Below are 14,654 nucleotides of genomic sequence, written 5' to 3' on the forward strand. Positions count from 1 at the left end.
CATAATGGTTAGGGAACTGGGCTTGTTGCAAAAGTTGCAGCTTCAATTCCCAGGTGGGGAACTGCCATTGCACCTTTGAGCAAGGTGCTTAACCTAAATTGCCTAACAGTAAAATACTGAGGTGAATAAATAGATTTTATGTAAAAAGAATGCAAGTTGTCAAAGTCACTTCGTATATAAGTTGTTATGGTCAATCAGATTGCAAAAGCTTTCTGGTATTTTTTTTTTTTTTTTGATTTGCCAATATGACGTTCTATCCTAGGCTTTCGAAGCTTGCTATGGAAATGCATTATGGGAAATAACTTCTGAAATGTACAGCACATTTATTCATGTCATGGTCATCTATTTTACAATGCCTTTGTTATGAATTCCATGGTTGTGTTTACTTAACATGGACCATACATTGTTGCAGTGAAAATGAATAGATGGCAATGAAAGTGGGACTACAGTTTTCACAGTCCTCAGGAAAATAGATAAAGGGAAAAGCTTAATATGGTGCCCAAACAGAATATATATATTAAAAGTAATTTATCAAAAAACCTTCCTGGATCTTATCTGCAGCAAAATATATTCAAAAAAGAATCTCTCAGCAACACGAAGGAAGATCTGAATGATGTGGAAAAATATTATAAAACAAGCAAAGGAAAAAGATTAATTCATCCTTGACAAGCAATAAAATCTAAATTAAACAGAACTTCAGATGAAGGCCTTCAATTGCAACAGCAGCGCATTTCCACTTAAAAGCACCAGAAGTGGCCTATTCAAAGAAGCAGTGTATCTTCATGCTGATTCAATTTAAATCTGAAGCTATAGTTGTGCTTAGCAAAAATATTTTTGCAAAATTAACCCATGAATGATGTAAACACAAGAAAACAAACCCTGATCAGTTACAACACACAAACATATTTTAGCAGGAATAGCAGCATTTACGTTTAAATATAAATATATACAGTGTATTTATTTCTGATTGGTACTTTCCATTCACTTCACAAAAAGAATAAAAGATCATCAAAATACAGTATTCCTATGACACTCATGTCTGTTTTGTCAACAGCAGTCAACTGCATACAAGTACGTTGGATATAACTGAGTACATGGCAGTTTATGAGTGAGATTATAGAGCTAATCACGGATGGGGTAATTTCATTGAAAAATCAGCATTGAACATTGAAATACAGCTGGTGTATTTGCCATACAGCTTAATATTACATTAAATAACACTTCTGCGCAGCAATCAACACATTCAGAATGAACACTTCTTTTCACACACAGCAGGTTCAAGTGAATGACACCGTCAGAGGGACGGTGTGCCATGCAATTCACCCCGAATCCGACTGGACCCGCGCGCGGTGGAAAGCGCGCTACATTCGCGGGCGCAAGTGCTCTACACGAACGCCTTTCTACGCGCTCTCGCACAAAGGGCGTGATTTCGGCACCGCGCGTAGGGGCGTAAGCTGTGACATACGCCCTCCCCCTGCCCCGCGCCGGAGGCAGACGGAGGCCTGTTGAGACGACGATCGTCCCCGAACGCTTCGCCATACGGCGCGGTGTGACGTCAAAGGCCGCACGCGCTCTGGATATGAATTATTTCTGCCGCGGGAGCAGGGCTGGGTTTGGGGAGGGGGGGGGGGGGGCGGTGTCGGCTTTCTGGGCCTCGATGAAAGGCTCGCTCCGCACCTTCTTTCAGCGCGGGGCCCATCTCTCGTGTCAGGTCACCGTTGTCATTGGGAGACGACGGAAACAATGAGAGGGAGACAAGATATGTGTCCGCCGTGCAGGGGGGAGATCCGCCACCACAGACGTCTCCCTCTCCCTCTCCCTCTCCCTCTCCCTCTCCCGTCTCCCTCTCCCTCTCCCGTCTCCCTCTCCCTCTCCCGTCTCCCTCTCCCTCTCCCGTCTCCCTCTCCCTCTCCCGTCTCCCTCTCCCTCTCCCTCTCCCTCTCCCTCTCCCTCTCCCTCTCCCTCTCCCTCTCCCTCTCCCTCTCCCTCTCCCTCTCCCTCTCCCTCTCCCTCTCCCTCTCCCTCTCCCTCTCCCTCTCCCTCTCTCTCTCTCTCTCTCTCTCTCTCTCTCTCTCTCTCTCTCTCTCTCTCTCTCTCTCTCTCTCTCTCTCTCTCTCTCTCTCTCTCTCTCTCTCTCTCTCTCTCTCTCTCTCTCTCTCTCTCTCTCTCTCTCTCTCTCTCTCTCTCTCTCTCTCTCTCTCTCTCTCTCTCTCTCTCTCTCTCTCTCTCTCTCTCTCTGCACGACCAACGCTTTCACAACAGCTAGCTCATCAGAAACAGGTAACTGCTGGATAACTGGGTGTGAGCTTTGACTCCCTCCCCCGTTTTTGTGATTTTTGTTCAATTTCATTCTGCAAGGTATTTACACATTACACCCACACTATTTACAGTTACAATTCTGTGAAATACAGCACAAAAAAATCTTGAGTTTTCACTCTGAACAGGCCAAAGTCCATCAAAGTCAAAGTCCATCAAAGCCCTTGCTGTTACTGTGCATTTAGGAATCACAAGTCCTGAAAACACAAAATGCAATCCGTTAACAACACAGCAGATTTAAAATATGGTATTATTCAGATTACAACCTATATCTCTTCATTCCACCTTGGCGTTATAAAAACTTTTAATTCTATAAAACTTTAATCTTAGCTCAGCAAATGAAATAATGAAGCATCTCTGTCACCTTGGTTGTGATGCTTTGAAGTGTCTGATTTGATGCTGTAAAGGCATTCCCCGTGATTGCAGCTGCTGTCTGTGCATACGCAAGAGGGCTTTCTCTCTCACGGTCACTCACTGCAAGTGTCTGCAGGCTCAGCCCCTCCCTTGCAATCGTTAGTGCGTAGCTTCTACTTCTCCTAATCAGCGGCGGGGGAAATTTCGCTCCTTTTCCGAGCTCACTTTTGGAACGGGACACTGACTGCTTAGAGTCCACTCTGCTATTTGCTGCGTTCCAGGTGCTCTCTAGAGCGGCTGCGTTTCGCCCCTCTTTCCTCCCCGCAGTCACCTCTTCCTCCTCACCCATCTTTCTCTGCTCCTCCTCAGGCCTGTCTTCATCCCCGTCCGCCGTGGATTCGGCTGCAGTGCCCTCTACTTCAAGAGCAGCACCTCCTGGTTTGTGTGAGATGCCCGTCCCTTCACCGTTCACATTCTCACTGCCCTCCCCACCGATGTCTGTGCTGTTCAATGAGCCTTCATCCTGACTATGGGGATCTCTATGGTCTGTGTTCACCCAAGAGTCTTCCAACTTGCCTTCGCTCCCATCTACATTGCACTCGGTCACATCGGCATCCACTTCGGGAGCTTCTTTGTCGACCTCCTCAATTTCTTCTAGTTGTGAGGCCTGGTGACCTGACCGGTGATCTTCTGATTTTGGCTGGAGTCCAGCGCCTGTGACATCTGATTTAACCACCCTCGTCTTTTCCTGCAGCTTTGACTGGCTAGGACTTTCATCTGGGAGACCCGGGGTGTCAATATTTACCTCATTCTCTTCCGGCGTTGTTCCGACCCCAGGCCCTACCGCAGCTTTGACCTTTTGCTCTTCCTCTTTCATATCAGCATCGCCCTTAACAACGTCAATACCGTCTCCAGGTACTTCAGTCTCAGTTTCCACTTCCAGCCCTCCGGTCTCTGTATTCAACAGGTCACGCTCATCCGGGTGAGCCATCGTCCTCGGCCTTGAGGATTCTACAGCCTCCTCTCCCTTTCCCTGGTCCACAGTGTCTCCATTCTTGATGCTTCTCTCTGTGCACTCTACCTCTAACAGTGTCCCTTCGGTCATATCCAGAGTTTCCTCTGGTAGAGTCTCAGCTTCCTGTGCTGAAGCTGGTGTCATGTTGGTCTCACCGGGCCTGGATTTCCCCCCCAGTTTTTGGTCTACGGTAGGCTCTTCATCAATCTCACGCTTGGGCACTACTCCCACTGGGGCCTCCTCAATTGCCTCTCCTGTGGATTCCATCTCTTCCATCTCTCCTTCCTTAATCTGAGTTTCTAACCCATTTGCCTCAGCTTCAGTGTACCTTACAGGCTCCTTCTCTTTTGCACTCATCTCCTCAAGCAATTCAGCTGCCTTACTTTCACCCTTGAGTCCCTTGTCTTTCTCGCCAACACTGGATTCCCCTTCTGTGTTCTCCTTTTCTGTTGCATTAGTCCCCCAACTGATTTTCTCAGCTTCTTCCACAGGAATGTCTGCAGCCTCACTGTCCTCCAGCATAGTTGCCACTTTCTCATTGTTTGCATCATCGGTCATTTCTGTTTTGGAATCAGTGTCACCTGTCCCAGTCTGTGCTTCCCCTCCATCTTCCTCCCCCACTTCATCTTTAGGTTTTTCCGCTGGGGTCTCGGCCTCCTCTTCATTTTCTCCCTCAGCTCTGTCCTTTCCTCCATCCATCATCTCTGCCTCTCCATTCGCACTGTCAGTTGTTTCCTGCTCAGCTTCTGTATCCTCTTCTGCATTACTGATCTCAGCTGTCTCTGTAGGATGTTCTGCTCTGGTTCCAGCCACTGTGACTGCAGCATCCGACAGTGCCTCTGTGTCCTCAGCCTTTTCCACCATGTCCTCGTCCTCGCCAGTGTCCTCTGCATTCACATCCTGCTTCTCTAAGACGAAGGCAGTGGCCTCAGTAGGGACAGTCGACTCTGTGCCCTCTTTTTGTCCTTTCTCAGTCTCATGCTCTTTCACTTTCTTTTCTTCCATAACCTGTGCCTTGAGGTCTGGAGCTTCAGTCAGGGTCCCACTGTCTTCTGCCATCTGGTCTGTCCGATCTCCTTCTCCCGCAGCGAGGCCTACCGTCTCTGTTTCAGCGCAATCTGCCTGTGAGTCTGTCCCTGTACTGCTATTTCCACTCTTTTGTGCTTCCTCTTCAGACTCTTCCCCCTTCTTCGTTGGCTCTTCTGACCGCAGATCCCTGTCCCCTAATGCCGCCGCCTCCTCAACCTCCATGTCAGGATGTGCCTCCTCTGTCCGCTGGTCTGCTTCTTGTTCTCCTCCCATTTCCAGAGTGCCGAGTTCTCCTTCTTGTGGAGTCGGATCCACAGTGGAGATATTCAGAGCCCCGTCGCTGCTCACTGCCCTCTCCTCAGCATTCCTCTTCTTTGCAACAGCCGCTGCCTCCACACCTGGGAAACACAGCCAGCAGTTTAGGGTTTGGGAGTAGAGAAATCCGTCAAACAATGGTTGTATTTTGGCGAGTCCGTTCATATCAATATTAGTGTCTTATAGATGTGTTCAACATGGGGGTAAGTAGAGTACCTAAACCTGCTACTGAACACCCCCAGAGTCCCTGCTTTTCTATGTAGCATGCTGTTCCATGCATTATCAACTCTGCACAACACAGCAAAAAAATCTGTCTTAACAAGTATTTTAAGTCTATTTACAAGTCTTGTAATGAGACTTAAAATTTAATTTCTTTCTCTCAAGTAGAAAATATTAGCTTGTTTAAAGTTACTTTTTTGCTTGACAACTGAAATTGTCTCATCTTTGATGGCGTTTTATTAAGATGTTATCAGAGGTGGCCATACCTGTATCAGTTTGGTCCGGCTCCGGTGTTCTGTCTGGGTCTATGGTGGGCGGTTCATCCCCATCAGAGCTGCTGTCACTCATTTCTAGTTCTGAGCTGATGTGGGTTTCCTTGGATACGGCTGCAGTGAGCTTTTCCTGTACAGACTTGGCTTGGGACAGACGTCGGGAGAACACAGAGACGTGAAGTACTCAATATAAACTTGTCATGTTGTGAAACAGATCCCTCACATAAACAAGACATAGTGCTGCACACAATTCACATTATTGTATTGATGCTAATCAATCACAAAGATTTAATGGCTGAAACAAATCCATATTTAAATTAATCACAGAGACCTGTAAGTTAATTTAGGTTACTGTATGTTAATTATACATTATGTGGTGCTCATACATTCTACACCGTCCAGCAGGTTAATAAATACAGATTCTGATACCACACAGCTCATTATTTATGAAAGATTTATGTTACACATTAATTGGACCAGTTAACCTGCTGACCACACAATCCATAAAGCTGTGGCAGGTGAGTCGATATATTCTTATAAACTGTATCCCTTGCATTGCAATTTGCACATTATTGAAAGCACTTTGTGCTCTATGCTTGAAAGGTGCTATATAATTATATATATTTAAAATTATTATTATTACTCACCACTCTGAGTTTCCCCAGTGTCCTTCTCTGGCTTTGCCCCACTCCATTTTGTGGCTTCTTTCTCCTCCGATGGCATGCTACTGTCCGACTCCTCCAAACTAGCCTCACTTGCATCACTTCCATGAACTTCCTGTGTCTCGCTGTCCAGCTCTTTCATTGAGGTGGGGTGAGAGTATGCGTCGGGCTGGTCTTTGGTGTTCCCAGCAGCCCCCAGAGCCAGGTGCTCTTCTTCCTTTGACTTGTCTCTAAGTGCAGGTGCGGCGGTGTCTCCTCCCTGGCCTGTTTTGGGATCCTGGACAGCCTGTCCTTTTCTCCCCAGCTCTGTCGGGTAATCGGCTCCAGAGTAGGGGTCGACTCCACTGTCCTTAATGGCTTCCTTGACCTCCTCTGCCTCACTGTCTGGGTCTTCCTTCCTACTGCTTGAGAAGGGGGAGATGCTCCCCGAGGAGACAGATGCAGATTTCTTCTCTTCTGTGGGGCAGATGCAGTGAATTGTAGTGACGGAACAGGTAATCCACTGGATAAGTACTTGCAACCACATTTAAAGACATGCCATTTAAAACAGACCATGAGTGCCATTAAACAGTCTATGAGTTGATACAGCCCAAGAAAGAGTAGGATCCATGAACTGTGGGCTGTCTTGGAAAAATGCTAAAAAAACATTCATTAAATGCTTTCTTTTTTTTGATAATCCAATTATGACATTAAGTCATTTTTGTTGGGATTTCAACAGGGTTCTGGCTTGTAATGAACACTGAAATGAAGATTTAATCTTGACCTAATTTTCCAGACAAAGCTTTTGCCCTCCAGTATAGACTGCTGTTTGGAAGAGAATGTGGTCAAATCAAGTCTATTTATTTTAAATAGCACATTCTTTTTTTTTTTTTTTTTTACAGAGAATTATCACAAAAAAACTTTACAGAGAGGAGAAGCATAACTGGGCAGAAACCACGCCTGAAGCTCCAAAAATCCATAAAAAGAGATAGGTAGAGGTAGAGAATACTCACTGGCTTTTTCCTCTTCTGCCTCACTGTCAGAGTACCTGCATTCGTCATCATCCTCCCTCTCATGGTGGTCCTGCACTTCATCCTCTTTGCTGTCAGAGTGGGAATCTCCACCCTCCTGAGAGGGGCAAGAGGACACCCCGTTCACCAGAGCACAGGCTCTCGTCTTCTCCGCATCTTCATCCACTCTTTCATCTTCCTCTTCAAAGTCTTCCTCATAGTCTACAGATCAGGACATTTACAGTCATACCCAAATTAACACGGAGAACATGAACATGGCCCCACACAGACTGACAGCACTTGCGGTGATCGTGTCGTTGTTTCACTGTACCATCTTGGGCTCCCTGCTCATTCTCCTCAGGATGGACCTCTTGTGCTTCGGACTCCACGGCGTGGTGCTCGGCCTGACCCAGCCTGGACTCTGGGCGGGACTGGGGGTGCTCCACCGCCTCCACTGCCCTGGCCTTTCTGCTCACCACAGCCATCTGCAAGGAGGAACTGCCTGCTGTGTCTGCAGTGCCTGTGTCACTATGGAGTCTCCTCGGGGGAGGGGTTGGCTTCTTGTCCAAACCCAAGGCAATGATGCACCTGGGAGAACGCCACGTTGGGACAAAATGAGAGCAGTGAACAGTGTCCCCACAAGCACCTTCTAACAAGAAGATGTTTGAATCTCTGCTCAGACTACTGTGTAACTGTGTAAGGATTAGTGGTTATTCGAGGTCATAATAACCAAAGATTCGACCAAACCACTCATCAGAAAAGATAAACACAGCATGTGTGCAAGGAGAAGGACTACTAGCCCAACTGAAATACCATTGTCTTTGCAATTTGCTTGAGGCCATTTTATACTGCATCCTTCAAAAGCTGAAATGTTCTGTTTACTGCTACTAAACACAAACCCACAATTGCTCAAGGTGAGTTACAACACCCGTGGCCGATGCTGGACATGCTCAGTCTCCCTAAATGCAGCCGTTCTGTTGTGACAGAGACGGGGACTTGTCCTCACTTGTAGCACGGGGAGGCGCCGTCCACGACGGTGAATCCGAATTGGCCGCGTTTCCCTCCCAGACGGGATCCCCTCCGGTGTCGGAACTCACAGCAGGAGCTGAGCCGCTCCACCTGCATGCCGTTCAGGAAGAAGGTGAGGCTGAAGGGGAAGCCCAGGTGCCTCCTGGAGACAAACTGGAAGGCCTCTGTGAGAGGGAAGAGCCCTGTTACCGCCATTTTCTGCACTGCAGAATGTGGGCGTCCTATAGACGTCATCAACGCCACTACAAACATACACTGCATGATGATCCCACATGACGATCTGCTTCCCAAACAAACAATCCAGTACCGTCTCATTCAAACCCAATCTTAGAGTACCTGTTAGGTAAACTCAGCTCAAAGTGACGCAGGTCAGGTAGGCCCACTATCCCAAGAATTTGAAAGCAGATAATGGTTCTTAATATTTTGATCTAGATATTGTAGCCAGTCATATGTCAGCCCAAACCCGTTGGTGAAACCTCTTGGGGGACAGGGATGGGGGGTGGGTGGGGTGGGGGGGGTTCCCGAGAGACATGGCCTGCTCACCTCCTTCTGCCAGCTTGCCTCTGTAGACGCAGACATTCTCCCCTCCGCAGTGTTGCTGGAAGACCCTGACCTCGTCCCTCCTGTCCACTGTGTCGGGAATCAGGTGAACCGCCTTTCCATAGAACGTCATGGTGACCGACACGTTGCTGTGCACCGCTGTCTTGTGGAACCTAGAGTCCTGCATTCCAATGACACAGAGCCACTCTTGAATTACTTCTCAGAACTGTAGAATATTTTGTTCAAATAAATGACTACAATTTGATATTCTGAACCTTTACTTTGGGGCCATTAAATGGGCTATTACAGCAATATGTATAAAGTCATAAAAGAAGGCGACCACGGTACAGTTGTGAATTATATGGTGCTTGGTTTTGTCAGGACCCCAAGGTTGTCCACGTAGCGCCTGAAGAGAAGCTGACCTTTGTGACTGCAGGAACGTCCGGGGCAGTGGTGGGCCGCAGGCTTCTGCCTCTTGTCCTTCCGTTAGTAGTGCCTTTGGAACTCCTCTCACTCCTATTGGCTGGAGGGGGTATTGGCATCACATAATTGTTGATGACAGGAAGCCGGTAGGGGGATATCCCACTGGTGAACTCAGGCATGGTCCCATGTCTCCTGGTCTCCCTGTTGAGCTACAGAATGTGAAAATTTGGCTGATGAACTGCATTATAGAGTAGATAGTCCTGTCCCTGTTGTTATCCAGGATTTCAAGATATGAAGTAACCTTTAGAAATATTGCTAATTAAAACCACATCTTTACTCCCAGTGAAATAATGCATTATTATTCAGCCTAACAGGACCTGTTTTGTCACAGTGCCAACTGGTAGTTTGGTCCTTACTCCAACAACTATATTTTTATTATGCTATTTCCTCCAGCAACAGATAAAGATATATATTGACATACTGTACATTATTTCACCTTCATTATTACTTCAACATCACACATTCTTGCGACTGCTGCCTTCAGACAACTGCTGTCTTCAGAGTCCGCACACGGTATCGTAAATGAAAAATCCTCCCATTGAATAAAATGTAATGCATGTATGTTTTTAAGTCTGTTCCTGTCTATTTTTTTTGGTCACTTTCCTTCTATTTGGATTCTGCCCAGCACCTGCAGCGACAGTACACTGAATATCCATCCTTTATCTATACCCGCTTATACCTGGTGAGGGTCGCGGGAGGTGCTGGAGCCTATCCCAGCATGCACAGGGCGAGAGGCAGGAGCACACCCCCTGGACAGTTCGCCAGTCCATCGCAGGGTATCCTGGATGTGTGTGTTATAACACAGTTCACAGCCCTCGTACGCTGGCCGCCACAGGAGGAGTGTGTGGTCTATGACGGCGGCCATTACCGTGCTGCAGCGGTATGGTTCGGTGTCATCGGAGGAGTCCTTGCATCTGCAGCAGTGGGGGGCCCTCTGGGTGGAGGCGGTGGTGCTGTTGCTGTAGAGGGGCTGGAGTCGGACGGGCCTCTGCCGTCTCCCGGGGGCTGAACTGGGCTGGGAGGAGCCGGGCTATGCAGCACCATAGAAAAATGGCGGGAAATAAATAAAAAAAATTTTGAATTAAAAAATATATTAATGAATAAATCAACTGGAAACTTTGCTGGCCCATTTAGGCCACAGTACTCTCCTACTTAAAATCTATTGCATATAAAAAGATATGTTCAAAATGACCCATGTGGCCCTGATCTGACTGTATTTTTTTAAATAGTACCCAGATAAATGAATTATATTACTGACACAGACAGTAGTATTTCAGCTTTTCTGCACCTTGCTCCAATGAAAGTATGCACTGATACTACTCACTGATAAGGAGGACTCGGACTGCTCCCCCTCTGTCCCAGAATGCAGAGCGTGTTTGTTCCGGGGCCCTGGTGGTGGCTTCGGAGATATCAAGGGCACAATACCTTCACTGTGCCTTTTGGAATGTTGTACCTTCAATAAAATATCATACTATCAACTATCGTTAGCATCTAAATCCACAGTTACCTAAACAGATCAATTTAATGTCTCCAAAACCTGTTGGCATGCAACTCTTACATGGTGTTAAACACATCATGTTACAACAGAAAAAAGTCACCCTTTACCTCCGAAACAATCTCATTTTACAGTTGAAAATTTGAACCATTAAAACATTTGAAAATAAAAGGAGAAAAATAGTTTAGCTGGATGTCCCAAATAGGGTCCCATGAAAAAAACTGAATCAAAACGCTTGCAATGGCCAGCCAAACACATTCTCTGTATTTTATTTTCACACACAGCAATACTTCCATGTTAGGATTCAAACAATCACGATTATACCTTCATTTTATGCACATGCTCCTTCCGTGCAAAATCCTCCAGCTTCCTTTTGATTTCTATCCTACGATGACGCTTCACAATAAGAAATGGGAGAAGTTTCTCACATAATGCATTGGGGTTCAAATAAAGAAATACTGCGTTTCAGCCAGGATACTAGGATTGCTGAGAATCACGGCCATCGGTTGCAAATCCTCACCTCGATATCGAGCACCTTGTGGAATATGGCCTGGGACAGGCACGCTCTTATGCGTCGCTGGTGGTCCCTCCGGATAAGTTTGAGCCTGAGCTCCTTCTCTGGAACAATGCCCCCACTTCGAGTGATCTAAAAGCCACACCATCAACACATTCAAATTCCCAGCCCGTTAATTAATGAGCCCCTTCAGATTTTCCTGAAAACAGGGCTACGTCACAACAAGACCTACTCCATCTCACGGAATGTTCTGGAAAACCAGCAATGGTAGTACCATGAATAGTCTTAATTGGGATGTCTATTTGGAATGTATGATAAAACCACTCCGGCTTTACATAGTTGACTTCCAATTTATTTAGGCTCATATAGACTTGCCAGAATTACTTTTTCACTTACAAATTTATTATTTTACAGTACGGATTTTGTCACACCTTGATGTTGTGTCCAGGTGCTTAGAGAACAATAATTAGTGAATGAGAAAAAAAACTCCAGCACCAGCTGATCTCACTGACTTTAATGGGGCAATTAAATAACATTTAAGTCTACTTGACATTCTCAGGGTTTCTACGTGTGGGCGTTTTTTTTCTCATTCTTTTATGACATACATTATTAACTTACATTTCAAGCATATTTTTTTCCATTTTGAATTGCACTACGATTTAGTGAGCTACTCAATTCCGTCATTACACTTATTGTAATGAAAAATAATTATGTAATGTGTATGTTGCCTTGATATGAGATTAAAAGCAAATAATTATACAACAATTTCACATTACAGGAGCACTATCAATCATGTATATCTATAAATGTAAATCACATTACCTTTGCTCACAGGGATGTTAAACACTGTAACCTTTCACAGCATACACCAGTTGATGAACAAATAACCACATTTCTTACAAAAAAGCGAACTAATGGAAAATCTGCTGTTAAGTCCTATTAAGACTCGGTTACAAAAATTTTAAAGGTTTAAAATGTTTGAATACTAGTAAATCTTCTGTGGTGAATTTTATTTGCAAAGTATGTATGGACATGCCCCTTTTCAGACTGCCTGGATGTTTTGTGCATTATTTAATAACAGTTCGTTAGTCTAGATGTTTATCAGTGTTAATTTCATGTTTCATCTGGGTGTTGGAATTATGTGAAATCAATGCACATTTATATTTGCAGACTAAAAAATGCAATCCAAGAAGTTGTAAAATTAAAATAGTTTAAATATATTCAGTCTAGCTAAAAGCTGATCAGAGACGGAATACGTAGACAACACCCTCCAGTTTCTCCAGTTGCACAACAAAGTGCTGAGCAGACTTTACAACACATACTTGGCAGTGTAATTTATGTACATTGTCAAACCTAAACTACTAGAACAGAATTACACATCCATTAACATTCCACAATGACTAAACAACATTCTGAATAGAAGTGCGCTTTTGACATGCCTAAGATTGTAATTTCAGTATCTGGAAACAAACACCGCTTTATGACTTTATGGCTAAAGGGGAAAACAAAGTTTTGCTTTGCTAAATGCAGCAAAGAACCGAGCAACCAACAAATTCTTGTTTTATCTTGTTTTACAGTTCCTGACAATGTTTAATCTGCAGGAAACCAACAGCTTGTACTTGCTTAGGGTCAGGGAATTTCTTTAACGTTTGAATGAGAAATAAACCCCAGGGACATACCAGTCCAGCTCGCTGAAGGTGCCGCCTTATCCTTGTGTTATTAAAGTACCCAGCCAGGTGCTTGTCCGCAAGGCTGTTATAGGCTGATAAGAAACTATGCCAGAGAAAAAACGACAACAGTAAAACAAAACATGAGATGCATTTATCTGACTGACATTTTCAAACATTTTCCCTCATACCACATTTTAATGCATGACCTGAACAGGAAGGCTACTCTCCATGGGCATGCTTCTCAGTAAGGTTACATATCAATAAACAGATTTTATTTAAAAAAAAAAAAAAAAACATATTTTAAAAGGTTGAAAACTGCTGGTTTTCTTCCATTTCATTGTTCAGCCTTGTATTGCTGAAGAGCATGGTTCTGTGCTTAGTCTAATTATTGATGTTAGTACGAGGTTTCTGCAGGGAGTAATTGAACATCTTCATTATACAACTAGTCTACTGAGCATCATAGTGTAAGCATCATATGCTAGACTTACGCCTAGAAAAATCTTTAAGAAATGCAACTAAACCACACACCAACAGTAGCCTATTTATTAGTTTGGCCCATTAAGCATAACTATGTAACGCAGAAAAACTAAAAACTGTAGCCGGTTACACAACTTACGTTGACGGTGAAATCACTCAACGACGGAGCGCATACGGTTTTTATATTTCATTTTTCATATTTTATTTTATTAGACATATTTCACTCTTTTCTGACGAGACTAAACGCAATTTAAAAAAAGGAACATTAATAAATACACGTCTGTCTAATACGTTTGTGTTGTTAGAAATATTTCACTATACTGTCCAACATGAACACGAATCTATAAACCACACAGGCCAAAGTACATAAAAACAGGTCAGTGAAAAACTGTATAAATCCGATAACTGCAAATACTGAAATACAATATTATTCTATTTATGGTCGCAGATTAAGACCTGGGCTGAAATTACATACACAATGATAATAAAAACAGAAATACCACAGCACCGTGCATCTAACGGATATTTAAACGGTTCAAAGAGCCATTCGTTTTCACGGAAACAAGTCACTAAAGGGTAGGCGACACACATGCAGGTTACTGGAATCGGGCTAGCGAGCTAAATATTCTAAGTTTAGCATGCCGTTGGAATACTTACCTAGAATTTAGGTGACTCATGATTTCAGCAGGTGCGCAGTTACATTAAAATCATTGCTTGCAGGTTTCATGCCGAGTACTTGCAACGCCTGAACGAACAGAACCCCTGGCCGAGTAATCGAACCATCAAGAAAGTGAAGGTCAGAATCAAATTACTTTTTAATCTACTGTAGACTCGTTTTACACTCGGCTCTACAGACATTCAGATCCAGCACCTTCCACCGTGCGGATCTGAAGACATCCCTGGTTGCTGGGGAAAGTCACGTGGTAATGCTTTTGAAGAGGCGGATTTTCGGCAACTCGATGCATGGCAGAGCATTATCCAGGCAACCAAAACGAAAGGACCCTTGTGATGCATGTATGAAAATAAATTGTACTATCTGCATAAATTTTAATGGCTTACATTGTAATGCCAGCTAATAGCTTACACAAAGACACAAAATGCAACACCAATGCAATACTTTATTGAAGTTTTCATCAGTGTCAATCTCGATGTCAATAATACATAATTAAAAAACAGTGCTTGACCTTTTAATTTTAACCCCTTAAGTAAATGTGGAGCTGTCAAGTTATTTTTGTGTGCTGTTATTTATTACTTGTCATCATCTGCCATTTTAAA

General features: G+C 44.4%; 1 protein-coding gene across 4 annotated transcripts; it reads right to left on the bottom strand.

The window, feature by feature from the left end:
• Positions 1-2,180: 2,180 nt before the first annotated feature.
• Positions 2,181-14,590, bottom strand: LOC118230591 (glutamate-rich protein 3-like). Of its 4 annotated transcripts, none has more exons than XM_035423723.1 (15): positions 14,037-14,590; positions 12,912-13,005; positions 11,239-11,364; positions 11,043-11,114; positions 10,548-10,676; positions 10,092-10,253; positions 9,163-9,372; positions 8,744-8,921; positions 8,178-8,364; positions 7,503-7,759; positions 7,175-7,393; positions 6,168-6,638; positions 5,515-5,664; positions 2,672-5,112; positions 2,181-2,513 (listed from the first exon to the last, which is right to left on the bottom strand). In XM_035423723.1, the coding sequence occupies exons 1-15, from the start codon at positions 14,054-14,056 to the stop codon at positions 2,505-2,507; spliced, it is 4,725 nt and encodes a 1,574-aa protein (XP_035279614.1). In that variant the 5' UTR covers positions 14,057-14,590; the 3' UTR covers positions 2,181-2,504. The 4 variants fall into 4 exon arrangements, with proteins under 4 accessions (XP_035279614.1, XP_035279613.1, XP_035279612.1 ...); XM_035423722.1 differs by having other exon boundaries at positions 2,681-5,112; positions 6,168-6,659; XM_035423721.1 differs by having other exon boundaries at positions 6,168-6,659.
• Positions 14,591-14,654: the final 64 nt, after the last annotated feature.

The sequence above is a fragment of the Anguilla anguilla genome, chromosome 6 (assembly GCF_013347855.1).
Source record: "Anguilla anguilla isolate fAngAng1 chromosome 6, fAngAng1.pri, whole genome shotgun sequence".
NCBI lineage: Eukaryota > Metazoa > Chordata > Actinopteri > Anguilliformes > Anguillidae > Anguilla > Anguilla anguilla.